Genomic DNA, 27,901 nt, shown 5'->3' on the forward strand with positions numbered 1-27,901 from the left:
ATCTTACGTAACTTCAGTACAATTACCACAGGGAAGTTTCACGTTGATACACTATTTAATCCATCCTTATTCAACTTTGGTCAGTTGTCCAATTCGGGACCACATACTGCCTTTAGTTGTACTTTAGTTTGCTTTAATCTGAAGTAGTTCCCCCAGTCTTTGTTTTTCATGACCTTGACATTTCTTAAGAGAACAGACCATTTATTTTGTAGAACATTACTCAGTTTGGGTCTGTCTGTTTCCTCCTGATTGTTTTCAGGCGATGCAATTTGGGCTGAAATACACAGACGTTATGTTATCTGTATTTATATCAAGTGGCATATGATGTCGATTTGTCCTATTATTCGTGATGTAATTAAGGCACTGTCTGCCAGGTTTCTCCACTGAAAAGTTACTATTTTACTCTTTGTAATTTATGGGGAGAGACTTAGTACACTATTTCTCATCCAACTTTTATCTGCCACTTTCAGTATATATTACTATTTGTGCTTGGATGAATTATTATGTTATGAAATGAGTTTTTCTAATTACACGATTCCTTCTACATTTATTAGTTGGCATTCTACTTTAATGGAGCACTTTCCCTTTTCTTCCATTTATTATTCACTTACATCAGTAAATACTCAAGAATTTTTGCATTATTCAATGGGTCGTTACCATCTGTGTTAGTTTATTAGGGCTGTCATAACAAAGCACCACAGCCTGGATGACTTAAACAGAAGAAATCTATTTCCTCACAATTTTGAGGCTAGAAGTCTGAGATCAAGGCAGGGGCAGGGTTAGGCTCATTCTAAAGCCTCTCTCCTTGGCTGGTACATGGCAGTCTTCTCCTGTGTCTGCACATGGTCTTCCTGCCATGCGTGTCTGTGCACTAATCTCTTCTCATAAGGACACTATATTGAATTGGGGCCCACCCATATGACTTAATTTTACCTTAATTACCTCTTTAAAGGCCCTGTCTACAAATACACCATGAGGTACAGGGGTCTAGGACTTCAACATATGAATTGTGGGGTGACAAAATTCAATCCGTACACCATTATTTTGATGCTCAAGTTATCTAAAATTTGGCATATTTCCCTTAAGGGTCATGCGATACAAAGCTATGGTCTTTACCATACGTTTAAAGGTCTCTCCTTTTCTTCCTTCCTCCTTCCCTCCTTTCCTTCCTTCCCTCTCTCCTCCTCCTGATCCCCTCTCCTTTCTCTTTCTCCTTCTTCCTCTTTCTCTCCTGCGCTGCAGGCCTGACAAAGCCGTGGCCACCCAGCAATCAGTTCACGAATCCCTTTGAATGAAAAAGACTGGAGACTTTTGTGCAAGGACTCTTCATAACATTACACAGTTAAAAATTTTTAAGAAGTTGCCTGGGTATCTTTCTTTTCCTCAGGTATAATTTGTCAGCCATTTTCTTCAGGGGAAGCATTTTATAATCAGGTGAACAATAATAAAATAATCAGGTGTCCTGTGGGTGTTAGGAAGCTTCTCATGAGCTACTCTAGTTTTTGCTCAATTGTCTCAGGAATAAAATGGCTCTAGGGACAAGGATAGCGGTCAAGTATGGATTCAACACCATATTCCTCCACTTACCATGTTTTACCTGGCTGAGTGCCCAGTTTGCCAGTAGCAGCAAGAATGACCAACGGTAAGCCTCTGAAGTGGTACCCATTTTTTGATGGGATCTATCAGCTACCTCATGGAAAATTGGTAGGACCCCCTTGGGAACAGTAGATAATCTTTACTGTAACAGACACTGGATTAGACTTACTTTTCTTGCACACTATGGATGAGATTTACTTTTCCAGCACCTTCTATTAGTGTGGATGGTATTATCAAGACAACACACATCTATCAAGACATTACATTCAGCTTTGTACCTTATCAAAGAACTCACTTTACTGTGAAACAAGTAAGGGAATAGGTTCATTTCTGTGATTTACTGGTCTTTCCATATATCTCATCATCCAGAAGCTAAACCTAGAGAGTGATGGAATGGCACATTAAACACTGTTATGGCACCAGCCAAGATTAAACACCTTTGAAGTGTGGGGTGCTGTCCTGTGATTTGCTCTATGTCCTGTGCTCTACACCAGAGATTAATGAATAGTTCTGCTTCTCCCATGACCAGAATAGGCAGATCTGCATGTTGCTCTCCACTCCAGGCTTCTTGTTCATTTGGTGAACTACAAAATAAATTCCTTTTCTGCTTAACTGAGCTAATTTGTTTCTGTTGCTTACAAGTGTCTAGACTAACATACATATGCTTACCCTACCTTCCCTCTCCCTCACCACTCTCCTTCTTAGCAATTACTTGTCCTTTCTTATTCCTTTAGTCTTATCTTGATAATACCTGATTATAACCGATACTGTGATTTCAAAGGCTCATAGACCTTGATGTGTTGTATTTGGAAGGCAGCTATGCTCACCACTATACCACCAACGCACACGATGTGTTGTATTTTGAAGGCAGTAGTTCATAAATCTTTTCACTTCCAAGGACTCCTTTTATCATTTTTCTTAGACATACCCATGTTTTGATGTTGTTACAAATTTACATTTATTATCTATTTCTCCATTAAGTAGACATTTTCTGATCAGCATGACATGCAATGTTACAGTATTGATTAATTCTGGTTAAAAGCAAAACACATTGATGTCTTAGCCTGTGCATTACAGGTTTACGAAGGATAAAAGTACATGGCAGGCTTTTCAAAGTATTGAAAATAATATGTAAAATATCATACTTTTGTGAACACTTAGGAACACAGGATGCCCATTTATACTAAAATTTCAAAAATTGACTCTAAGAAATAAAAAATAACCAAAGACCAAGCTTTATAGACACTCCCACTTTCCAAAAGTAGTTAAGTACTCTTCCACAGTGGAATTGTCACTAAAGTACTCTGAGTTCTTTGTATCCAAGAGTATAAAAAAAATATGCTTCCTTGTACAGAAGAAATGGCTTTAAAAAAATAGGAGAGGGCGGCCAGATGGCTCAGTTGGTTGGAGCGCGAGCTCTGAACAACAGGGTTGCTGGTTCGATTCCCACATGGGCCAGTAAGCTGCGCCCTCCACGAGACTGAAAACAACGACTTGACTTGGAGCTGATGGGCCCTGGAGAAAGACACTGTTCCCCAATATTCCCCAATAAAATTCAAAAATAAAAATAAAAAAAAGGAGAAATCATGTATGTGGCCTATTTTTTTAAAAAGAATTTATTGGGGAAGGGGTACAGGACTCCACTGGGGAACAGTGTGTACTTTCAGGACCTCCTCCAAGTCAAGTTGTTGTCCCCTCAATCCCAGCTGTGAAGGGCACAGCCCAGCTCTAGTTCCGGTTGCCGTTGTTAGTTGCAGGGGGCAGAGACCACCATCCCCTGCGGGAGTCGAAGTCTAACCGGCAACCTTGTTGAGAGCCCACTGGCCCATGTAGGAGTCAAACTGGCAGCCTAGCAGTATGGAGCTCCAACTGCCTGAGCCACCAGGCTGGCCCTATCTGGCCTATTTTTAATTCAGTATACTATGGAGCATTCCTAGTCTGAACAAAAAGTGTATAGGAGAAATATTTGATTCTTTTTTATTGTGAAGGCAAAAAAGGTAGAGATGAGTAAGCAGCATTCATTCCCTCTTGTCTTCTAAGGGTTGAGAATTATTGTATAGGTGTATGTGTGTGTGGTTAGCTGAAACGACCCTAACATTCACTGAGTTTACAGGGTCTTTACACTGGGATTCACCGTCCCTCACTCACTGCACCATATTTGTGAGAATGTTTAAGGTCCAGGGTGACTTAAGAATGTGAAGGCTGAGTTACACAGATAGAGTTCCAAATTACTAATGGGCACTGAATAAGTAATAGTTGATAAAAAATGAATCTGATAGTTGTAACTGTTTAACAATGAGGAGATGAATTAGTGTACTGAACCAACGAATATCAGATGAACTTGTTAGTATTTGCTCTAAAAGGGAATGCAGCCTGTCACTTTTAATGTTCATAGCAAGTAAAAACCAGAAGCACAGTAAATGGAGGTGTCTGCAGAGTTCTCAGAAACTTGAAGCAGAGATTTTGATGAACGAAAACCAAAAGAAAGCCTTATGTTAATTCTGTGCTATCACAATTAACTGTTTGTATTCCTTCAAGATCACCCTGAATGCGACAAGACTAGCATCTAGAAAAAATAATGTCTGGATGGCAAAGTCCTTTCTGAAAGCATATACATTTCTCAACTTTTTAGTAGTAAGATTTTCAAATGTACAAAAAGCTGAATAGTGGGGCAGCCAGATGGTTCAGTTGGTTAGAGCGCAAGCTCTGGACAACAGGGTTGCTGGTTCGATTCCCACATGGGCCAGTGGGCTGCGCCCTCCACGGCTGGATTGTGGACAGCGAACTGCTGCTGAGCTTCCAGAGGGGCAGCCGGATGGCTCAGTTGGTTGGAGCGTGAGCTCTCAACAACAAGGTTGTCGGTTCAATTTCCACATGGGATGGTGGGCTGTGCCCTTGTAGCTAAAGATTGAGGACGGCAACTGGACTTGGAGCTGAGCTGCGCCCTCCACAACTAGATTGAAGGACAACGACTTGGAGCTGATGGATCCTGGAGAGGCACACTGTTCCCCAATATTCCCCAATAAAATTAAAAAACAACTCTATTTTTTTAAAAAAAAAGCTGAATAGTACAACAAACACCAGTATACTCTCCACTTAAAATTAACAAAGTTGTTAACACTTTCTTGCATTAGCTCCACCTACCTACCTGTTTATATACACCTATTTTAGCAACTTGAAAATAAGTTGCAGACATCATACTTCATCTGTAAATACTTCAACACACATCTCTTTAGACTAAGGACAGTCTCTAACTGAAAGTGGGTATTTTTAATAGTAATAGTAAACTTCTGATACTGGGGTCAGCAAACTGTGGCCTGCAGACCAAATACAACCAGCTGCCTAATTTTGTAAATAAAGCTTTATTGAAACACAGCCACATTCATTCATTTACATACTGTCTGCAGCTGCTTTTGTGCTACCACACAAGAGTTGGGTAGTTGCCACAGAGACCATACAAGCAAATAGTATGATAATCTAACTCTACTAGTTTGGTTAATTTCATGTCAAAGTGGGGCATACATCTGAATAAACTTTGAGGTGACCTATGGTACACCTGGGTATTGGTACCGGCCCTAGCTTTGAAATACACTAGATATGGAAACTTGAGAATAAAAATGCTACTTATCTCAAGCAAGTTTTTGTGACTGTTAGACAAAACAAATAAAAGGTTGTTGATATAAGAACATCTAAACCTGTACAGAAGTTTTGAGTTTATATAAACCAAACTGACAACTTATGCCTTATGCCTGGGAGCAAGACCTCCCAAATGCTCCCAAGAATAATGGTTTTGCAGCTGTTTTTATGCATTTGAAATTAAGGATGAGATGTAAGGAAGATTGGCGAAAGCAAGGCAGGGATTGGATACAAGTTAACAAGATTATGTGCTCTCTTGAAGGTTAATACCCTCTTCCAGGGGTATTGCTTCTAATATTTTAAAGGTGTGTTAACCTAGATGCACAAGAACAATGGACAGAACTGGCTTAAAACTTTTAACTAAAGAAGTTATAGGCCTGAGGTGTGACTACCCACCATGACCTGCCCAGTTAGGAATTTATGATCAGATCACCCTGTGAGATTCCTTTCCAAAGAATGCCCTTTTTGTTCCACACCGTGTAGCATAGCTCCCGGCACAGTTTGCAGTCTTTTTTTCTTGGTTCCTCCTCCTTCCTGACCTTCCCCAGGGCGCAATGACGGCAGAAACAGCTTACCTACTGGGTAAATTTACTTTTTTTTTCTTGGTGGTGGTTGTGGGGGCTACTTTCTGGACCTAATATTTTGAATAATCCGTCACTGAACATTTATATCAAGGTCCAACTTTCCCAACAAAAAGATTTTTTAAATTAGACCTGTTTATCGCTCTCTCTGTGCAAATTCGGCTTACAAGTTGACACTAAGGGTCAAAAGAGAGGTGAGTTTGGAGGAGCCAGCACGGGCGCCTTCTCCGAGGGACGGGCAACCTGGGCGAGAGCAGGAGTGCACGCCGCTACTTGAGCCCAGGCGTCACTGATGGCAGAGGGTAGAGCCGACAGCTCAGGAGCACCGGAGCTCTCCCGGTCTCTCCCAGAGCCGGGGCGTGGTGCAGAGATGAGCTCAGCAGTACTAAGCCCACGGTCCAGCCGTCCCCGCCTCTTCTCACCGCTCCTCTCGCCTCCGCCTCAGTCAGCTTCTCCACCTTCTCCCGCCCAGCTAGACCGTCCTCGGTTCTTCGATTCGCAGCTGGAAGCAACAAAGTAACAGCGTGGAAAGGTTTAAGCTCACAGCAAGGATAACCACAGGGCCACCGCCGTTCTAACTCGCGGTATCTACAGCAACCGGCGGCCGCCCATCTTTTCTTGCCACGCCTTCTCTGCTTGCGATTTGCTTCCGCTTCCGGTCCCGGAATCCCGTCCGCACCGTGAAGAGCTTTGCATTGTGGGAGCTTTTTCCTTTCTCGCTCCCCGGCCATCTTGGTGGCTACTCTTGGTGAGTGGGCTCCTAGAGTTATAGAGCTTTCGGCAGCGCGGGGAGCCCAGCGGGTTGCCGTGTGGACCCCCGGGTCGTAAACTTCCTGTCCTGTTCTCTGTGTGTTCTAGGTTGGGGGCCGTCCCGCTTCTAAGGCAGGAAGATGGTGGCCGCAAAGAAGACGGTGAGTGATGCGGGCCAGGGGCGGAAGTCGATTTCACGTGGAGAGAGCTGAGTCTGAACGGGGCGGGCAGATGTAGCGCACTGGGGAGACAGCATGCCCAGTGGCATTCGGAGGGTCCTCTCAGTGGTTTGGGACCCTCGACTTCGGAGCTCTTATTAAGGGGTTAGTTAGGCTTCCAGAAAGCTAGATCCAGGTTTCACGTGGTTACAAACAGGGCCTTCAGGTCCGTGGTAAATGTTTGTTTTTTGTAGAAAAAGTCGCTGGAGTCAATCAATTCTAGGCTCCAACTTGTTATGAAAAGTGGAAAGTACGTGCTGGGATACAAGCAGACTCTGAAAATGATCAGACAAGGCAAAGCGAAACTGGTCATCCTTGCGAACAACTGCCCAGCCTTGAGGTAATGGAAAGAACCTGCAGTGTGTATCATCCACTGCAAATTCATCCTGAACGAATATCCAGAGTGTAAACTTGCAACGTGGGTAGCATGAACTCGATTTTACATAGAATTTGTTTTACAAATGAACATTTGCAGAATGACTTAAGGTTGCTATTGTGGTTGGCTCTTGATTCCATCCCCCTATGTTTTCTCCTTGTGTTAGTTTATCTTATGGATAGATGTGGCAAAAAGGGTAAAAAACCACAGAATGTCAAAAGTTTGAAGGAAGCATAGACAGGTAATTTGTTTTTTTCATGTATTTTGTGTCCTACCTTTGGTCATTCTTTTAGCTTTGAGATACTTTAAAAGTGTTTAATTGTATGAACTTGTTTTAGTGTAGCAAAGGAATTACAGGCTCTCATAGAATCACCTAATTCATCCTACTATGTCAGTTCTGTTAGCCAAAGTGTTCGCTTGATTTTATTTGTTAAGAAGGGCACAGCTCACAGTGGCCCATGCGGGGATCGAACCAGCAACCTTGGTGTTACCAGCACCAATCTCTAACCAACTGAGCTAACTGGTCACCCCTTGTTTGACTTAAAATTGAATTTAGTGGGTACTGTAAATGAGTTAAAGAAACTTGGACATTACAGGATATAAGCTGTGTAACCAGTTTCCCCACCCACCCACATTGATTTTCTATGATAATGTATAACTGGCTCACAGAATTTTATAGGGTTTCTGTATTTCTGGAGTGTTATCACCTCCCTCCTATTTCACAGTTTGGTCTTATTTCAAACCTTTCATGCCTACCTTCCATAGCAGTGCTTCTCTAAAGTGAATGTGCACACAATCACGTGAATGAGCTTGTTAAAATGCAGGCTCTGATTTTGGGCCTGGGCCTGGGCTGGGGCCTGAGATGATGTGTTTCTAATAAGCACTTTGTGACACTACTGCTGGTCTGTGGATGCACACTTTGAATAGTGGCAGAGTTCTGTTAGAACTCACTTCAAATTCATAAAACCATGAATATCTACCTACTCATTTGCCACAAACAGTAACTCTGGGGAAGTAATAACACTCCCCATCTCAGATTCAGAGCATCAGAGGGTGATAGAAATGGACTATTTTTTAAAGATAACATGGTTCAGATTCTGGTCCTTGATTTTCTGTGCCTCAATTTCTTCATTAGTTTTTTTTTTTTTTAAATGGAGTACATAATACATTAGCGGTTGTTATATTTTATGTAAAATGCCCGGTATGTAGTAAATGCTGAGCAAGTAATGCTTTTGTTTTGTACCCTACTCAAATGAACATAGATACTGTCTTAAACATAGGTGTTGAGTAGATATTTGCTGGTTGTCTCATCTCTTGTAAGGGATCCAAGAAGAGGATGATTTGTATTGGCTAATGGACATGATAATATGTTTTTAAGAGTAATAACTGGCTTAGTTACTGTTGAAAGTCCTCACCAATATTACTAATTAGAGAAGTAGTAACATTTAGTCTGTTACTTGGTATGGCATTCATTTATTTGCCTTTTTTTGGTTCCCAAAGGAAATCTGAAATAGAGTACTACGCCATGTTGGCCAAGACTGGTGTCCATCACTACAGTGGCAATAATATTGAGTTGGGCACAGCATGTGGAAAATACTACAGAGTATGCACACTGGCTATCATTGATCCAGGTATGATGTTAAGTCATTTTTTTCCCCTTTGTAATGTAATACAAATATGTGCTCTACAAATGTCTTTGGGTCCTGAGTTCATGGTGAGAATTTGGATATGTTGAGGGATATCCTATAGTTTTATTTCAGCGAATTGATAATAAATGTTAGTACACTGGCTTTGTTATAAGTGAATTTTTTTTACTATGAGATTGTGACTTTCATTTGATGAAGCACCTAAGAAATGATCTAGGGGCTTAGTAAAAGGTGAAATTATGAAAGGGGAGAATAATCAGGTGGCACAGAAGTAAGTAATCCTTACTGGCTCCTTGAAAACGGGTAAAACTGGTTGAAAAAAAAATGCCTACAACTACAATTGACTTTCACAACTCAGGTTTGAACTGCACGGGTACTCATACACGGATTTTTTCCAATGGGTTTCGCATCCATGAATTCACCAACTATAGACCAAAGAGTAGTTTTGACCATGGTTGGGAATCCATGTATGCAGAAGGCCAACTGAAGTTACACGCGGGTCAGCACCCCTAATCCCTGAGTTGTTCGAGGGTTAGGTGAACACATCATACTGTTTTGAACTTAGGAATTTTTAATTCATAAAATACTGCGAATATTCTCGCTGTACTGATTTTGTAATAATCAGTGCAGGCTAAACATTCGCTATATTAAGACCAAGCATGTGTCCCCAGACCTAGTTCTCTTCCTAGGTCTGGTTTTACAAATGCTGGTTATAAACTAAGTCTGATTTATGTGATGCATCTTAAGTGGGAAATGTTTGACTCTGATCAACCTCAAGAAATGGCAGCACAGCGAGTACAATAATTTGAAGATAACCACTGCTAATTTTATGATTACCACTTACCATTAAATGAATTGTAAAATTATTGTTTTATTTTCTAGGTGATTCTGATATCATTAGAAGCATGCCAGAACAGACTGGTGAAAAGTAAATCATGCAAGATTTTTCTTTAATAAAACTGGCCAGAGCTCGGTTTAAAAACTGTATTCATTTCAGTTATTTTTAATCTTTGTTTCAGTACATTTTCCAGAAGATAGGATTAGAGAGGATGAGGTAGCTAGGTGTGGTGAGACTTTGGGGTAAGAATTATATACATCCCAATTTCCATTTTCCCATTTGTGTAAAGGGGGTGCAGTGAGTTCCTTTCCTGTACTGGATTTTCGCTTGCACTCTCAGGACATTGTTGGCATTTCACATTTGAGTATGTTTGAATGGCAGCAAAGTTCAAAACCCAGAATTTAACCAGAATTGCAGTTTATAGTCCTGCTTAAATCTACCAAATATGAGTAGCAAAAAGGACTAAGTGAAGTTCCTCTCCACCCCAAATTTTGTCACTGCATATTACATCTCCCAGGTATGTCTCATGGAACCCTTTTCCCATGTCTGTTAATATCCTTTGGTACATTCAGAGGAATTAATTTAGGGGAAGATACTGATTTACACACACCTTGATTTGCAGAGTTGAACGGTGCTTGTAGGGTATACCCTACACAGTCTGCTTCGGCTCTAAGGGAGGTTGTAGGTGTGACAGAATGACAACGTCTTTTGGACTTTAGAGTCAGTATGCACGGTCAGGAGGTTTTTGGTGGTACCATAGATGAGAGACAGATGAGGAGGATGCTTTCAGTATATTATCCAGGAAGTCAGGTATCTACTGAACTTGAAGTCAGAAGACATCCTCAGTTATGTAACAACTATGGGTGAGTCAGAATCCCAGTTTCACAAGTGTGGGAATTGGTCTCTTTTTAGGCTAACATTGCGTGGTTTTAGTTTGTGTCTGAAGTTAATCTGAGCTTATGGATATAATTTTTAAGATTTTTTTTTTTTATATTGGGGAAGGGAAACAGGACTTTATTGGGGAACAGTGTGTACTTCCAGGACTTTTTTTCCAAGTCAAGTTGTTGTCCTTTCAATCGTAGTTGTGGAGGGCTCAGTTCCAGGTCCAGTTGCCGTTGCTAGTTGCAGGGGGCACAGCCCACCATCCCCTGCGGGAGTCAAACCGGCATCCTTGTGGTTGAGAGGACACGCTCCAACCAACTGGAGCTCAGCTCAAGATGCCATGTTCAATCTTAGTTGCAGGGGGCGCTGCCCACCATCCCTTGTGGGACTCAAGGAATTGAACTGGCAACCTTGTGGTTGAGAGCCCACTGGCCCATGTGGGAATCGAACCGGCAGCCTTCAGAGTTAGGAGCACGGAGCTCTAACTGCCTGAGCCACCACGCCGGCCCCTAGAGTTTTCTTACTGGTTGTTCTGTTACTCAGTGTTTCTCAATTTGGGAGTACTGATGTTTTTCAATGGGACAGTTCTTGTTGAGGGGCTGTGAATACTACAGGATATCTTCATTCCTGGGTTTCCTTCCATGTCATTGTATCAACACCTCCAAATGTCACCCCATATTTTCAAAGTAGTATTCTCTGGTTAAGAGTCAGAGTTACATGAAAATCTATAAATGTCCTAAGGTGCTCCAGACACTGGTGTGCCCAAGGTCGTTTAAAATGTTTAAATCTTGATATGAATTGCTTGGTCAGACTTTCTGGTCTCCAATGTTATTAATCTGTTTCTGTGGTTCAAACTGTTTCATTCAGTCTTTTAGTTAAGGAAGTCTATGAAATTATTTTCCACCTATTCAGTCAGTTTCTCTTTTCAGATTGACCTTTCACACTGTTTGGGTTATTTGTCCCTCCAGGTCGACTAGTTCCAATTTAATTTCTAAAGGGATAGTGACCTAAAGAATACAACATTGTAGGTTCCAGCATACCATTTCTTTGCAGTGCTTCTGTTGCATGACTGTTTGGCTCAAGCATTTTGGAATTAATGGATTTTAGAAAATAATGATTTCTAGGAGCTTCTCCTAGGTAGTGATAATACGCTATAAGATCATTTGGCTTTTACCTTTTTATATGTGCTTTTTTGTGCACTTACCATTGTTTCAGTGAGGAAGTTCAGAGAAAAGGAGTTTAACGCCTAGCAGATAGGAAACACCTCACTCATTCTGGTCTGAGGCAGATGTAATGAAGTGCCATTGTAGTGCTGTTAGAATTAGAAAATGCTGTTAGCCAGGAAGATCTGGGAAGGTCTAAGGTGGTATTTTTAAATGTTTTCTTATAATAAAAGTATAGGGGACTGCAGGAAGTTCCAGCCTATTGAATAATCCATATCAGTACTGAGATAGGAAAGTGCAAAGAAGAAAGAAGCTGGATATTGTGGAGCGTGTTAATTGTAGTCTGCATAGTGTGGCAGGAACAAAAGGTATATAGAGAAGAAAGCGAACTTTAGGTGGGTTGTGAATGCAGTTAGCTGGACCTTCTGGAAGATGGTTCGTGGAAAATGGTTCTCTTGGGTCTTCTCTCTAGCAACTCTTATTTCCAGCTACCCCTTAAACTAGACTTGCGGCTCCCTCTGCTTGCAGGGGCATCTGGTTACCTTCCCCATTCCCCTCCTTTTTCAGGTCACCCCAACATCCTCCTGTTTAGATTGGGTGCCTCAGTTACCATAGAACCTTTTTTATGGCATTAATCACATCTATTCTCTTTAAACTAAGGTCCCAGAGGACAGGAACTCAACATTTTCAACTTTATCACTTATTATGTGACTGGCACATAATTCAAAAACCAGAATGAATAATGCCTTTGAGGGCTTAAGCATTTACTTAACTCTCATTGATATGCTTGTGGCTTTGTGTGGCACCATCTTTGTGTCAGGTGCTCTTGGCTGCTGAATAAAAACAATAGGTAATCTTGAGCATTTAAAGTATGTTAGATTTTACTAAGTAGTGTACATGTTAACCCATTTAATCCTCTTGACAATCCCATGAGATAGTACTTATTAGTCCCATTTGACACCATCAAGGCTTAGAAAGGTCACAAACTGGAATGTAAAACCTTTACACCTGAGACATACATATAGCAAAACAAGGAAAAGAGAAATATTTCAAATTGTAGATAATCTTCAAGTTCAATATCTTGGATTAATCTGTAAATTTGATGGATTGATTGGAGGCCTTTGTTCCCCTTGAAGGCATTTTCCTCACCGAGTTGGAGAAAGTTATAAACTATAATGAAATGTGTTTAACAGCTTAAAAGGAAATGGGAGCAGGGGCAGTCTAGAGCCACAAGAGGGAGCCAGGACTTTAAAAAAGCAAAGTAAAATTGAATTGGAAGCAATGCCTGAGCTGATTACATCTCAACCCAAATTAATATACTTCCTAATGAAAATCTGTTTTCGCAATCAAATGGATGACTCCAATATAAATATAAGCTAAAGGTTTAATACTTTTAATCACAACTTTTATACTTAGAAAGAATCATCCGATATGATTGAGGCCTAGAGGTTCTTCCCACTGTACCACAATGCCCTTTGGGAGGACGTTCTGATAGAAACACTTGTCTTAAAGTAGTTAAACAAGCTTAGTCAAAGTATTTTGTAAGGCATCATTTGGCTTCCAAAATGCATGGGAAGGCTGTCACTTTAAGGCAGGACCAGGCAAAAGCAAATCACGTCTACAGTGTGTTACAGAGCACCTTGCATAGCTTATTCTCACTTGGTAAACAAACTCATTTACGGATTCTGAAGGATTCTTTTTCTCTTTGAATTTATACAAGTTAGTGTCTACTTTTTGCCTTATAGCAAACCAGCTTTCTCAATACTAATTATGTTTATTTTACAACTTGACAGAATTAATGATAGCCTGAGCTTTGGGGATCCAAAGTGCTTTCACTGTAATCTTTGATACAATGACGTACAAACAATAATTCGAATCTTCATCTGTATTTCAGGCGATTTTCCAGGGCTTCCATTCTCTGTGTCATTTCTTCCAGTAAAACTCAAATTAAGGAAGAAAAATCTGAATTCTCAATTTTTATGTTCAAACAACGAATTATTTACGTAAAAATTTGTCCTAAAAAATATGTCTGTTTATTTCTATTTCTGTCATGTATTTTAAAACCCTGACCTGTATGTTTATAGTAACTAACACATGCTACTAAGATTATAAATCTTTTGAATTAAATATTTTGACATCAAAGCGGGATAGCTCAGTTCAATTTCTTTTTAATTCTAAGCACACCTCTGTTGCTTGTAAATTACTTTGTCATAGCACACCTCCACGAGCCAGAATTGATAATGTTGGGAATGTGGTGAAGAGAAGGATTAGGCCTTGCAAAGTAAGTTACGACATCAGAAGAGAGATGCACTTTTCACTCATAATGCTAGATATGGCCAAATGTAGTATGTGGTAGCAACCTTGAAGACTTCCAACCTATGCTCTTTTATATAGAATTTCCCTCATCTCTTGTGAAGTAGACCCTCAGAGTTGGGGGAAGAGGAGAGGAGCGTTAGGATAATCATTTGTTCCCCCCACCCCCACCCGTCTTAAGCTCCTTAATACCCTCCACCCACCCCCTTGACAAAATAGCAGCCCAGATTCACCATCTTATTAACCACTGTCAGGTTATTTTCTTAGGGGAGCAATATTTCCAGTTTTCAGAAAGGAAATTGCTATATGTTGCTTCCTTGTTATATAAATCCACTGGCACAGAGATAGTTGAGGATTAAACCATTTCCCTATTGACTAGTTGATGCATGTTGAAATGGCTATCAGCCAGCTTTAGTAAGCTAATTTTAAGTTCAGAGCAGTTTGCAGGAATTCCAGTGTGTAAAAGAACTAAGTCCTCGTTTCCCATTATCCCAAAGCATTCCTTTTATTTGTAATATTGTTTTTAATGAATCATTGTATCCTGCTGTTGCTTTGGAATGTTTAATCTTAGAGTGCTGATACAAAAGATCTTTGCTGCCAAATCAGAAGCAAAACAAAAAATAGAAAAAACCCAACCACAGTCCTCTAGAAACTATGGACCAAATGTGGCTACAGTGTGGCTTGAGGCCAAAGGAAAAGTTTGGAGTTTAAAGTTTGAAACCTTCATTCTACATCATTCTTTGCCCATACATACTGTACCTCAGACCAGTACCTCCATTTCTTCCCAGCAAAGAGGGAGTTAATTAAATATGTCTGATTCTTAAATTTGCATCCTGACTGGCGGACTGGCCTTAATTGCTAAACCCTCTAGAACGGAAGATAGCAAGTAAGTAAGTGCTTTGACCTTTGCCATTAAGCTTTGCTTGCCTTGGCTCTCAAACACCTACCAGGCTGCTTAAGAAAAAAGTTTTTCCTGGAGTTCACTATTCTTGACTATGGAAGTGACTTCATTTGACATACACCCACATACAGTATTTGTGACGTTTTGATAATTCTCTTTGCCTTCCATACAGAAGTGGAACACTAGAAAAGGATATAGCGTTGTGTTAATTTTCTTACTTCTTCATTTGCAAGGTTCTGGAATGTTATAAGGTTTTCACATTTGCATTGATCAGGTTTTTCTTCCAAAGGACTTCCTGAGAAAGCAGATAGAAAGTATTCACCTCTATTACTCACAAGACTTCCCAGATGCATAAGAATAGAACTGAATCAGCAGATGGAGGAAACCATAATGAAAGAAATGTTCAACTTTTTCTGTGCAGCCAGATCCAGTAAATCCTAGGAGAGGGCTTCCAACACTGGACGTGGCCTTTACTGTGGATTTGGGGGAGACCACTCCAGTTTCTCTTAAGATTTTTAGTTCTCATTTTACTTAAGTTCTTCTCTTTTCCCCATCTTATTTCCTACTTCCTCTTTCTCTTTCCTCCTTTAAAATGAGTTTGTTGGCAAGCTGAGGGTGATATCAGGTTAACTTACAGTAATATTTTACTGGGAATTACCTGAAGATTTTGTTGAATGGGAAAGCTTTTGTGTAGATCGTGAAAGAATGTCTTCTTCAAACAGATATCTGTTTTGCACTGCAAAATTAGAACAGGAAAGTAGGTCTTGGATATTTATGGTGAGTGGCTCAGACTCTGTAAAGAGAAAGAATACTGAAGTCAAACCTGCTTAACACAGTTGTATAAAACACCATTAGCTGTCAGACTAAAGTACCTCGTATTCCTAGTATGTGGTACACTACTTTGGGACACACTGTGGCAATAAGACTGTCAGCAGAGAGGCTATTACCAAATATGTCTTAAGGTGTGGAGTGAATGTTTCCTGATTGAGGGAAAAAAGCCATAGTTAACCTAATTCAAATCTTTCACTTTACAACTTTTGTCTGGAGGGAAACCATGGTGGAAACATCCACCAAAGGTTCTATAAAAACATTGATTTTTAAAATTTACCTGTTGGCTGGTGGACCCTCTTTGGCAATTCCCCTGCTGGGGAGTCCTGACTTCCATCAGAGTCTTCCAGAGCTGAGAGGAAAAAGGTGACCAAAAGGTGATAGTTGTCTGCATGCACACGCACACGTGTTCTTGAGGAAACTGGACCCAGATCAACATTTACCTACCTGCCGTAACCCAGGGTATTTGAGCTTTGTTTGGTAACACCACAGATTCAAAAAGCAATTGGTTACTACATAATCCAAGATCACTCTAGGGCAGTTCTCTGTAGTAAGGGAACCCTGGACCCCTCAAGTGCATCTTAAGAATGCTCCTAAAATATGTCTGTCTAGAAGGTAGAGTGGGGAAAAAAGTTGTCGAAAGATTAAGTAGCAGTGGCAGCAGCTCCACTTGAGGCATTTCAACTTGAATGAAACAGCCTAGAGGTAAAACATTACTTACTCTCATTAGAAATCTGAAAGGCCTTCCCTCCCCATCTCCCTTCATCTCATTGTTTTTTTCCTTCACAGGAGTAAGACACATCACTTAGACTGATTTTATTGGTGACTGAACCTGGGATATGAGTAAAAGGGACAATGGGCAGAATTGCTATATGTCAGCATGCCTTATATAGAGCACAATTAGTGAACTGGAGAAAAGCATAGAGACATCTTTTACACAGCAAAATCTAAATTCTAAAGGGCAGTCTAATGTTCTGTAAGCAGATGTAGTCCATGCAGGGAGCCATTCTTTCAATTTTAAGCAGTGGACTTGAAAGGATTACCATCCCTTTCCACTCTAATTACAGGCATATATGGAAATTACATGTCAACTCTCCTGATTTATATAATGGCTGTTTCTTAGTTAAATGATCATTTCTATAGGGTTTCTGTGAAGATTAAGTCTGCTGGTCTGTCAAAACACTAATCACACTGCCCAGCACAGAGCAAGCTCTTGAGCAATGCTGGCTAACTTCTGTCACATCTCTCCCCTCTTCTGTACTTAGAGCTTCCAGGTGTCACTGGCTCTGCACAGCAGGGTGGTACTTTTTTGAGCACTTTGAAGGAATGGGTTGAGAATTTCTCATTCAAAAGTTCATGCTGCCCTGTTTGCTAAGATCTGTTGTAGACATAAGCTGTAGTACCTTCACATATGCCTTTCTTTAGTTTTTCACTTATCTCGCCCATTGTGCTGAAGTCTTCAGCATAGAAGAGATGCTTGTTTGTGGGTTCCGAGGCAATCTCTTGCAGTTCTTCCTCAATGGCTTTTCCTACCCCGACAGCATACATAGTTACACCTAAGGTACAGAGCAAATTAAGAACAAGGTAATTAGAGTTGTGTTCCCATGGTCTGGGAATTGCACCCACAGCCAGCTAGATGTTAAGGGGTGTGGTTTGAGGGGTCCATGTCAACCTCTATTTTTTCACCATTTTTATTTTGGCCCTATGAACAAAAGAGAAGGACCCAAGAAAGAAAGGTGAGGCATATAGGAGAGGTTGGAGAGCTAGACCACCAACATGTTGCTTAGTTCTAAGCAAGGTCATACAACACATGTTAACTTTTCTCTAAAATAGCCTTGTGGATAAAGTAGGAAAGAGCACAATCTATGGCTTACTAAATGGGAATCTCCTGAGAGAAGTCTAAGAAACAGGTCAATTTATGACCTTATAACCTAGTTTCTACTTCTCAAAGGTACAGGATGGGAACCTTAAGTGGCCTGGGGGGAGGTGAAGATGCATTCTGCCCACCCCTCAGGAGGACAAAGCCTTGTGAGGAGGTGCTAGGCTGAAAAGGAGAACCTGCAGACCACTGGAAACCCCTGAAGTCAGGAAGAAACCAACCCAAGAATCAACCTTAGATATCAAAAGGATATGAGATTGCTCCAAATACTTTTCTTAACAAAATTTATCATTAGACTCCCTTCCCCATATACTCTTCATTTGAAAATAAAACAGTAAGAACTTAAGTTCTACTTGGTTTTCAACATTTTTCACCACTGATATCTTATTCTATCTCATTGACTAGGTTTTTTTAAAAAAAAAAATACACATAAAAATGGCTCTTTAAGCCAACGGGCCAGAGTTATGCCTTGTTCCAACTCTGTGTAAGGTCAATAGCCAAGTTCAGCATATTTGTCTGGGAGCCCAGTGACTGCACAACTTCCTAAAAAGGAGAACTATTATTTTAAGATTTGTGTTAGCTATGCATAGGAGTAATTAAATTCATTAGAGGATGTCACTTCAGATAAATTTGTTGATTCAAGAACCCAATAAATGTCTGTTTCTCCTACCACCTTTCTTTGGGTGATTCACGGAAATGCAAGTGGGGGAAAGGGTAAGGTAGATTGGTCTCAATGTGACAAATGAAAGGGCTAACCACTGTCTGGAGACAAGATGCTTTCCCCAGTATTCTAAGAATGCAGGCTATGGCGGCCCATGGGTTTTTCATGAGCTATTATTGCAAGCTGTCTAGAAGCAGAGGAACTGGGTGTGAGCAGCCAGTCTTACAATTCACCCAGATTATTCAGGCAGGACACTTTGTGGTTATTACTGGGTTGGGCTTGGGAAAAAGTTGTGAATAGTGAGATAAGCAATATCAATGAAATGGCCTCCTTCACAAAGAGATTGAATGCTGATACGAAACAGCCATTCTGTGAGGGGCAATGGAATTCATGAATGGGATTGCTAGCACTTTGACTTTTGTTTGTTCATTCAGCAAGTACTATGTGTCAGGCCTAGGCACTGGGTCCATAAAGTCTTGGATGAAGCAATGGTCTGTGGATACCCTTCACCCCTTACAGGACCTGCTGAAGCATGTGCCCTCAAGAAGTTCTTAAAGTGACTTTTAAGCAAACTTCTTCACAACCTCAAGTTTTCTCATCTTCCCAAGGAATCCAGACGCTGCCTTAAGCTGTCTCTACCAAGCATCCAACCTTTTGGGTTCCTTTCACAAGGGCCATACTTCTGTGCCACACTTCACATCTATCCACAATTAAAGTAACCTCCAGTACCTTCTGTGTTATACTTGGGGTCAGAAACACCACAGAGAAGAGGCTGAGCTCTGCTGAGTAATGAGAGCTTCCAGTCACAATCTCCTCCAACATTTAAATTTTCTCAAAAGCTAACTTTTGCCTCCTGCGAACACAAGAGTGTTTGCTATCCTAAGGCTATTGTGCTTTCAGTGTTCACTTGCAGTATTGGTTTTTTAAAAAAAGTATCAGTAAGAGTTCCGCCCACCAGGAATCTGTTGTTAGATGTTTGGGGACTGTTGTGTATTTGTGGTTTAACCAGAGACAGCACTTGCAGGATTGATTCTCTCCCCTGGAGGTCACACTGGCTAGTGAAGCACAATAGATGATTACTCAGGTATGGTCTGTGTCTAGACTGATGGCACTGTCTGCAAGACCTTCGCATCCTTCCGAGTCCTTTAACTCTTGTGAGGTCCCTTTAAGGCCTCTAGGTGGCAGTTTAGTAAAAGGGTGTAACAGCGATTGCTTTCTGTATACTCAGAGACTCTCATTCCTATGACCAGCTGTGACCACTGAGTGAGTTTAAGAAACCTGAAGCCTGAGTGATGTAAACCACACTTCCATCCCATATTACCGTTGGCCTTGGCTTTACTGGCCCACTCGGAGACGTCATCCTGTGCCCGTCCATCTGTGAACACGATGGCCACTCGGGGCACCCGCGCAGAGAGAGGTCTGGCCCCTTCTACTTGTGTAAAACTTCTCTCAAACATGTGTTTCAGGGCCAGCCCCGTCATAGAGCCCTTGCCCATGTATTTCATGTGGGCCACGGCTTTTTTCATTTCCTTTGCTGAGCTGAAGTTTCTCAGGGTAAACTCTGTGCGGACCTGCGTGGAATATTGGAGCAGTCCTACTCGAGCAGCTTTGGGGGAAATCGCCAAGGAATCTATAATTCCAGTGACAAACTGCTTCACAGTCTCAAAATTCTCTTCTCCGAGGCTCTTGGATCCATCGATCACAAAGATCAGGTCAATTGGGCCTTCAGAGCATCCTACAAGAATGAAAGGAAAGTTGAGATAGGTAAATGATTAAAAAAAATAATTTATGCACAAGAGTAGAAGAAAATTATGCTTCAATTGGAGGCATAACCACTTTGGAGAACCACTTGTTCTTAGATAATACACAGGACAGACAGGTGTTGGGAGAGACACAAATTGTCTAAGAAACCAGGTCCGCACTGTCAGGCCACCGACAGCCAGGTCTGGGAGGGACTGCATGCAAAGTACACTGAAGGGTCTGACAGCACCCAAAAGATTCTTATAACTACTCCAGGGGGGTGATGTCACCCCAGTACTGGCATTCTGACAGACAATGGAGAAGGAAATTCTTAAAATTCAGCTCAGCCATCATCTCTTCTGGGGAGCTTTTCTAGTAACCCAGCATGTGTTACACTTTGTATACCCTTAACACTCCTAATTTATTCAACAAAAATTTGCTCATTGAGCATGTGATTCATGTAAGGCAGTAGGAACAGCAGGATTGCAGTAGTGACCAAGACAAAATCTCTGGCACCAAGTTGCTTCTAGTCTGTACTCTATGCACTGTGTAGGCGCTGGTTATGTACAGGCCTCGTCTTCTCGTCTGCCAGTTCTTCCTCATCAGGGGCCATGCCTCGTTCATGTCTGTACCCCCGATGCTTGGCATGCAACAAGTATGCAATGAATGTTGACAGGTTAAGTAAAGGAGGTGTGTCCAGTACCCCACTAATCTATTAAAACTTAAAAATAAGTTATCACTGTGAATTCTTTATCTACACGGAAGCTTTCCAGGCAACTCAGATGGTCGACAGTAAAAGCTTTATGCAAATACTTAAGCAATCTGGGTGTGGAGAGGCGTTTTTATTACTTCAGGGGGGAGGGGACATAACAAAAATTTATAGATCTCAAGTGGGTGATCTCATTTCCGACAGTCTACAGTAATGTGATACAACATTCTCTTATGTACCAAGCAGCTGGCCAATTTTTTAATGTGAAGACAACAATATAAGCAAGTAAAGACACACATGCAAAAATACTTCTATGCCTGGCCTGTATAACAAGGGGACATACTGACGTGTGTGTGTGTGGGGGGAGGGCTTGGGTTCCTCTCTCCATTAAGTGCTTGTCTTCATTACTCAACCTATTGATTCCTTATTAATAAAAGAAGAAAAGACTATTTCAGAGCTTCATTTACATTCATAGCCTGTTCCTGAATCAACCGAAAAAAGACTGTCAGATGGAATGCATGTGGATTTCAGAAATACTGGAATAATTTTCTGGCAGCAAGTCTATTTTCTCTTCCCCATACACTTCTCTCTTACAGAACAAAATCAGCACTTGCAGGCTCCATGTACAGAGGGGCACAGAAGGCTTCTCCAGGAAACGAGAGTGCTAGATGGAGTGGAGGGGCATCAGGATGAGACATGCCAGACTTTTGCTTTCAGACCCAGGGAGAATGACAGCCCCACTTGCCGGCTACTTTGCCGGAGGGTCACTCCAACTTTCCTTAGGCATTTTCTTTTTGGTAGTTAAGTCAATTGATTTGCTTTTAGAGCTTAATTTTCCTAGAGTTCCAGAATTCCCATGTTGAATAAGACCTTTAAAGGTCATCAAGTGCAGCCCTCCTGTTGCTCACATCTTTACAACATCCCTTCCACTAGCCATTCAGCCTGTGCTTGAACATGACTCCTGATGAGGAACTCATCCCCTCACCACTGAAGCCCCATCTTTGGACAGCTCTGCTGTTGATGACAACAATAGTTATCATTTTTCAAGCACTTACAATTTGTCAGCATTGGGCTAAGTACCTTTAAATACATAATTTAAATAAATTTAAATTATTTATTTAATTTAAATAAATTAAATTTTAAAGTAAAATTTAAATTACTTTAAATTTAAATTAAATTTAAAGTAATTTAAATACATTAAATACATACCTTTAAATACAATACATTGGGCTAAGTACCTTTAAATAAGTACCTCAGATTCTGTGAGGTACTATCATAGATGAAGAAAGACTCAGAGAAGTTAATTTTTCCAAGGTCACACAAGTGTCTGAATGGAGGTTCACATCCAGATCTGTCTGACCCAAAGCTCATGATCTCGACTAATTAATGACACAGATTCCCTGAGAGGAAGTTTCTTTGTCCTCGTGTGGAGCTGTAGCCTCTACCTAGTGTCCGTTCTACATTGTACTGAACTTTACCATGATGCTTTCTAAATCATGTTTATCTCTATCCTTTTTAAAATTTTTTTTTTTATAAAATACATGCACATGGAATAAAATTCAAACATTACAAAAGAGTATATATGTGTGTGTATCTCTATCATCTATGTACCATCTATCTATCTATCTGGAGAGAATGGATGTTAGAGGGAGCCTCTTACAAAATACATCAAGGGTAATATACTATAAAAACCATTCAGCACCATGTTTATTTCACTTAAAATGTCTTGCGATTACAGCCAGTTGCTTCATTCTTTCTAACAGCTGTGTAGTATTGAACGGTAGCTATACCATAATTTATCTAATCAGTCTCTTATGGATGGACATTTACCTTGTTCCCATTTTTTTGCTGGTACAAATAATGCTGCACAAAATACCCTTGTGTATACGGCCTTGCACATATTGGTACGATAAACTCCTACAAGTGGAATTGCCTTTAAAATATTGCCAAATTTCCCTCTTAGAGGTTGTACCAATTCAGACACTTAGTGGTAAATTTAAAATTACCTATTACAATATACCTTTGCCAACATAAGGAATCATCAAACTTTTTGATTTCTGGTAACTAATAGGTAAAAAAAAGTATCATAACTTCAATCTCTTACTATACATTTCACCTTTTTCTTTTATGGCTTTTATGATTCATGCCATTTTAGAAAGGTCTTCTCTACTCTGAGATTATAAAATAATTCTGTTAAGATTTTTTTCTGCAACTTTAGTGGTTTTTTTTTGTATGTTTAAACCTTTAATCCATCCCTCTCTTCCTAAAGTGCAATGTTCAGAACTAAATGTAATTCTCCAGCACAGAGCACAACACAAGTCTCAAAAGCTTTTTCACAAGTGCTGCAGTGAATTCTCTTCCCCACACTGTATTTATCCATGCATGTTTATATGGGAGAAGCAGAGGTGAGGGATTTGTTCCCTGAAAATACTCCAAAAAGTAGTTACTCCCAAACCAAATTAAAGCAGAAAGGCAAGTTCAGATCACTTACTCTTGCACTGTTTTCCATCCTCAGCTAGAACAAATCCCTCTGAGCATTTGCAGATATAGGAATTGCCATGATTAACACAAATTTGTTCACATCCATGGCGGGTCGATTTGCAGACATCTTTTCCTGAGGAAAATGTAGAAAGTTGAGCAACCCCATCGGTGTAGAAATAAACCCAATTCAATAGTCATGTCAGGAGCGATCACGGAAGTAATCCATTTTGTAAAAATCTACCTCTGTTCAAACCTCCTTTAAAACATTTCCTTTTTCTGTCTAATAATGAGGACGGGGCATGGTGAGGGACTCATTTCTCTCAGAAAGCTCTACTCCCACAAGCCTGAATGGTAAGGTGGGGGATTGGTGTCCTGAATTTATTACTAATTTTTAGAATTGTTGATTGTGTTTTGGGTTTTGATTTTTCCCAAGCTAGTGATTTTTTACCACATAGACTTCCCAAACACTCGTTTTAATAGTCTAATGAACACTTCTCATAGGTGAGGTACTTTAAATTCTTTAAAGTAGTTACAGTCCTTTAATCTTCACAACATCCTGTGAGAAGAGGAAGGCGAGACTAATTATACCCAATTTATAAATGAAAAAACTCAAAAAGTTTCAGAGTTGCCGAAGGTCGAGCAGTAAGTTGATGACACAGCTGAGACATGACATCTCCTGAGTACTCCTCCTCCATGGTGTTCCTTTCTGTCGTTAGCTCCCTAAAAGGGGAAGCTTATGACATAATTGGAATCAATGTGCTATAGATCTCTCTAGGAAGTGGGAAAATGAAGGGATTTTATTTAGCAATCAAATTCCAGAGGTAAAAGTTGTACCTATTAAGCAACAAATGTGTTGAGTGAAAAATGGTGTGTGTGTGTGTATGCTTACATTTATGAAATAAAAGCATAAACAAACAGCTCAGGCAGACATGATGGGCAGAACTATAGACCTGGTCTCCACAGAAGGGACACTACGGTGTGAAGTCAAAACATAGGATCATGCAGGAAGTCCTGCAGAGTTAGGCCAGGGTCCCACAGGCATCCTAGGAGTCAGCTGTTCCAACAAAACTTCTTGCTAAAAGTAGGACCCCTGCTTCCCGGTGGAAAAATGAGAGCAGTGAGTTCTGTCAACCCAGCTTTATTGACACGTGAAGTGAACCCAGTTATCTCAAAGGAGTCTGTGAGGAAATTCCTAAAACTCAATCTCAAAAAGCAAATGAATTTCTTTTGTCTTGACCAAAAAAGGGCCATTTTGCCCACTGGAACAGTGTTACAAAAACAAGTACACAGTGTTGAACACCCAAAAGTAGGGATTAACAGCTCAGAATCTCACAGTGAAAAATCCTGCCCTGTGTTCTTCTAATGCCCACGCCCTTCTCACTGAATTAGTGTGTCCCTGTCTTTTTTCTTTTGGGTGCTGTGACAGTTAATATTATGTGGTAAGTGCCTAGTTGTTAGGTCAAACTGCAGTCTAGATGTTGCAACAAAGGTGTGTTTTAAGATGAGATTGGGGGCCGGCCCAATGGTTCAGGTGGTTAGAGCTCCACGCTCCTAACTCCGAAGGCTGCAGGTTCAATTCCCACATGGGCCAGTGGGCTCTCAACCACAAGGTTGCCAGTTCAATTCCTCGAGTCGCGCAAGGGATGGTGGGCAGCGCCCCCTGCAACTAACAAGGGCAACTGGACCTGGAGCTAGTCCTTGAAGTACACACTGTTCCCATATAAAAGTCCCATTCCCCTTCCCCAATAAAATCTTTTAAAAAAAAAAAAGATGAGATTAACATTTAAATCAGTAGGCATTAAGTAAAGCAGATTATCTTCCATGATGGGTGGGCCTCATCCAATCAGTAGAAGGCATTAAGGAAAAAAAGACTGAATTCTCCCAAGGAAGAATTTTTCCAGCAGGCTGCCTTTGGATTACAGTTGCAACATCAGCTCTTTCCTGTGTGAAAGACACACAAGTGTCTTTCCTGTGTGTCTCCAGCCTGCCTGCCTATCCTGCAGATATATAGACTTGAACCCCCCCCCCCATTATCATATGTAGTCCCATGACTAGCCAGGCACTGTGCTAGGCTCTGGGCACCCACACATATCTTGTGGAGAGGGCCAACAGCTGAGAAAAAATGAAAAGAAGCAAAGAGCCTGACAACTCTGGACCTTGATTGAGAAATTCCTCTAAGAACTAGGGGGTCTACTGTATTGATCACTAGCAAAACACTTCAAAGCACCCAAGGAAGGAACTTGTAATTATGACATTCATTGTAAAGGAAGATTTTAAAGATTGAATGAAGTTATAAAACTGCCCAAGTTCCACAGATGGACAAGTTTATCTCTACCTAAGAAGCCACTTACTTCTGCAGTGTTTCCCATCCTCGGCAAGCCGGAACCCCTCCAAGCACTTGCAGATGTATGACTCACCACTGTTCACACAAGTGTGTTCACAGCCATGGTCTACTGCTTGGCAGACATCTTTCCCTGAGGACAGCAGAGCAAGTTAGAATAATTTCACCTACATAAAATTTCCTCAGGTTTCACGTCAGAGTTTCCATCCAACTCAGCCCCCAGACTCCAGAGACCCTTGAGCTCAGTGATCTATGGAGAAGAAGGTGAAATTGAGGGTGAAGTTCAGTGGTCCTAATTCGGGCTAACTCTTCAAACTTCCTCACTATCATCACCATCCTCATTCACCAGCACCTACTTCAGTGTCTCATATAAATGCAACCCATCACCAGCTTTCTGCAGATGTAGTTTCTGTTATCAGAAAGGAAACACTTTTGGTATGATTACTTAGATTAAACTTCAATTTAGATTAGCAGCACTGAAATCTAATTCTGGTTTTGTTCCTGACATATTTTGTGACTTCGGAGAGTCACTTAACCCCATGGAGCCTTAAGTTTCATGTCTGAAAAATTAGAGTAATAATTCCTGCTAGCCTTCTTTTCTTCAAATATGTCAACATGAGTTGCCCTTTATAAAGTACTTTGAGAAGCTTGAGAAAAAGATGACTGATTGGGATGTAAATCATTTACTCTGGGTTATACCCTCCCCTTTGATTATGTGAGGTATGATCAAACAATATGGTGAATGTTTAAATAAAAATATTTATTACAGTAAAAGACATATTGCCATTAATCCACTCAAAGTACTCCCCTCACTTTGAACACACTTACCCTGTTGTTCTTGCCACTTTCTGAAGCAGTTCTAGAAGTCCTCCTTTGTGAGTATCTTTAGTTGCGCTGTTGTGGCTGCCTCGATGTCCTGAATCATTTTGACTTTGGGGAAAAGCCACAGTCACATGGTGCCAGATCTAGTGAAGAAGGTGGATGAGGACACACTAACGTTTTTGACAGAAACTGCTGTATACCAGAAGCGATGTGTGACATGGAGTGCTATCATGATGGAGGATGATTTTTGCCACACTTTAAAACACAGCTTCTCTCAACCGTAGTTCACACCTGACTTACTGCACCAAACAAGTTGAAACTTGTCACATACTGTGTCTACTGTTTGACGTTCCACTTCCGGTATTGAAGATCTCTGCCTTTCCACTGGATGGCAGCGGCATTCACCGTATTTGTTGATCACAATGGAAGGGCTCCGTGTCACACATCACTTTTGTCTGGTATACGGCAATTTCTGTCAAATAAAAAAATTACGGTGTCTTCATCCACCTTATTCACCGGATCTGGCACCGTGCTACTTCTGGCTCTTCCCCAAAGTCAAAACAACCATGAAAGGTAAACGTTTTGAATCGATTCAGGACACTGAGGCAGCCATGGCAGCGCAACTAAAGACTCATGAAAGAGGACTTCCAGAACTGCTTCAGAAAGTGACAAGAATGATGGGATAAGTGTGTTCAAAGCCAGGGGAGGGGAAGCATTTTGAGGGAGATTAACAGAATGTGTCTTTTACTGTAATAAAATTTTTTTAAATTTAAACATTCACCGTATTTTTTGATCACATTGTACAGAGATGTGTCTTGGCCCCATCTAAGAGGCTTTGTTCTCTGAGACATAAGAATGGCCTCATCACAAGGTTCTCTCTGTAAGGAATTTGTGCTACCAGAAACAACAACAATATTATAAATAAAGAAACAGAGGATCAGAGAACTTAAGCAACTTGCCCGACTAATAAATGGCAGAGACAGAAGTTGATAGAATATTGAATTACAGACAATACATCCTTCCACCAGAGCACACTGCTAAACTGCTGCTTCTTGCCATAGGACATAAAAGAATAACTTCAGTTGTAGCTCTAGCAGTGACTTTTTTCATTTGTGCATTTGTTGTTTTCTTTTTAATGGACTTTACTGTATAGGACAATTTTAAATTTATAGAAAATTTATAAGATACTACAGAGTGTTCCCATAAACCCCCATACCCAGTTTCTCTTATAACATCTTTCCATTAGTGTAATGATATTATTACACTAATAGTGTAATAATACTAATGATAGTGTAATGATATTATTAACGGACCAATACTGATATATCAAGTAATATCAAGTAAAGTCCATATTTTATTTATATTTCCTTACATTTCACCTAATGCCATTTTTCTGATCCAAGATCCCATCCAGGATCCCACATTACATTTGGTGATCTTGTGGCATTGGCTTTTGAGAGTGACTGACTTATACAGAGATCAGGATGCTGGATTTCATGCAGAGGCCAGACACAGTAATGTGAGCCAACTCCAATAAAAA

General features: G+C 40.6%; 2 protein-coding genes across 7 annotated transcripts in view; one reads left to right on the forward strand and one right to left on the reverse strand.

The window, feature by feature from the left end:
* Positions 1–6,483: 6,483 nt before the first annotated feature.
* Positions 6,484–9,875, forward strand: RPL30 (ribosomal protein L30). Its single transcript, XM_081070934.1, has 5 exons — positions 6,484–6,561; positions 6,672–6,724; positions 6,976–7,121; positions 8,658–8,788; positions 9,686–9,875. The coding sequence occupies exons 2-5, from the start codon at positions 6,704–6,706 to the stop codon at positions 9,733–9,735; spliced, it is 348 nt and encodes a 115-aa protein (XP_080927060.1). The 5' UTR covers positions 6,484–6,561; positions 6,672–6,703; the 3' UTR covers positions 9,736–9,875.
* A 2,669-nt stretch (positions 9,876–12,544) lies between these two features.
* The window catches only part of MATN2 (matrilin 2), a 146,122-nt gene continuing 130,765 nt past the window's right edge, over positions 12,545–27,901 (reverse strand). For 3 of the 6 annotated variants that reach the window (XM_081070933.1, XM_081070928.1, XM_081070929.1), the window contains exons 12-19: positions 25,550–25,672; positions 23,209–23,331; positions 19,590–20,003; positions 17,132–17,284; positions 16,009–16,080; positions 15,559–15,693; positions 15,097–15,195; positions 12,545–13,621 (exon numbers count right to left, since the gene is read on the reverse strand). In XM_081070933.1, coding sequence (XP_080927059.1) covers positions 13,566–13,621; positions 15,097–15,195; positions 15,559–15,693; positions 16,009–16,080; positions 17,132–17,284; positions 19,590–20,003; positions 23,209–23,331; positions 25,550–25,672 — 1,175 coding nt within the window. In that variant the 3' untranslated portion in view covers positions 12,545–13,565. The remainder of the gene's footprint in view (positions 13,622–15,096; positions 15,196–15,558; positions 15,694–16,008; positions 16,081–17,131; positions 17,285–19,589; positions 20,004–23,208; positions 23,332–25,549; positions 25,673–27,901) is intronic. The other 3 variants (XM_081070931.1, XM_081070930.1, XM_081070932.1) reach the window with 1 other exon arrangement.

This window comes from Rhinolophus hipposideros (assembly GCF_964194185.1).
Source record: "Rhinolophus hipposideros genome assembly, chromosome: 13".
Classification (NCBI taxonomy): Eukaryota; Metazoa; Chordata; class Mammalia; order Chiroptera; family Rhinolophidae; genus Rhinolophus; species Rhinolophus hipposideros.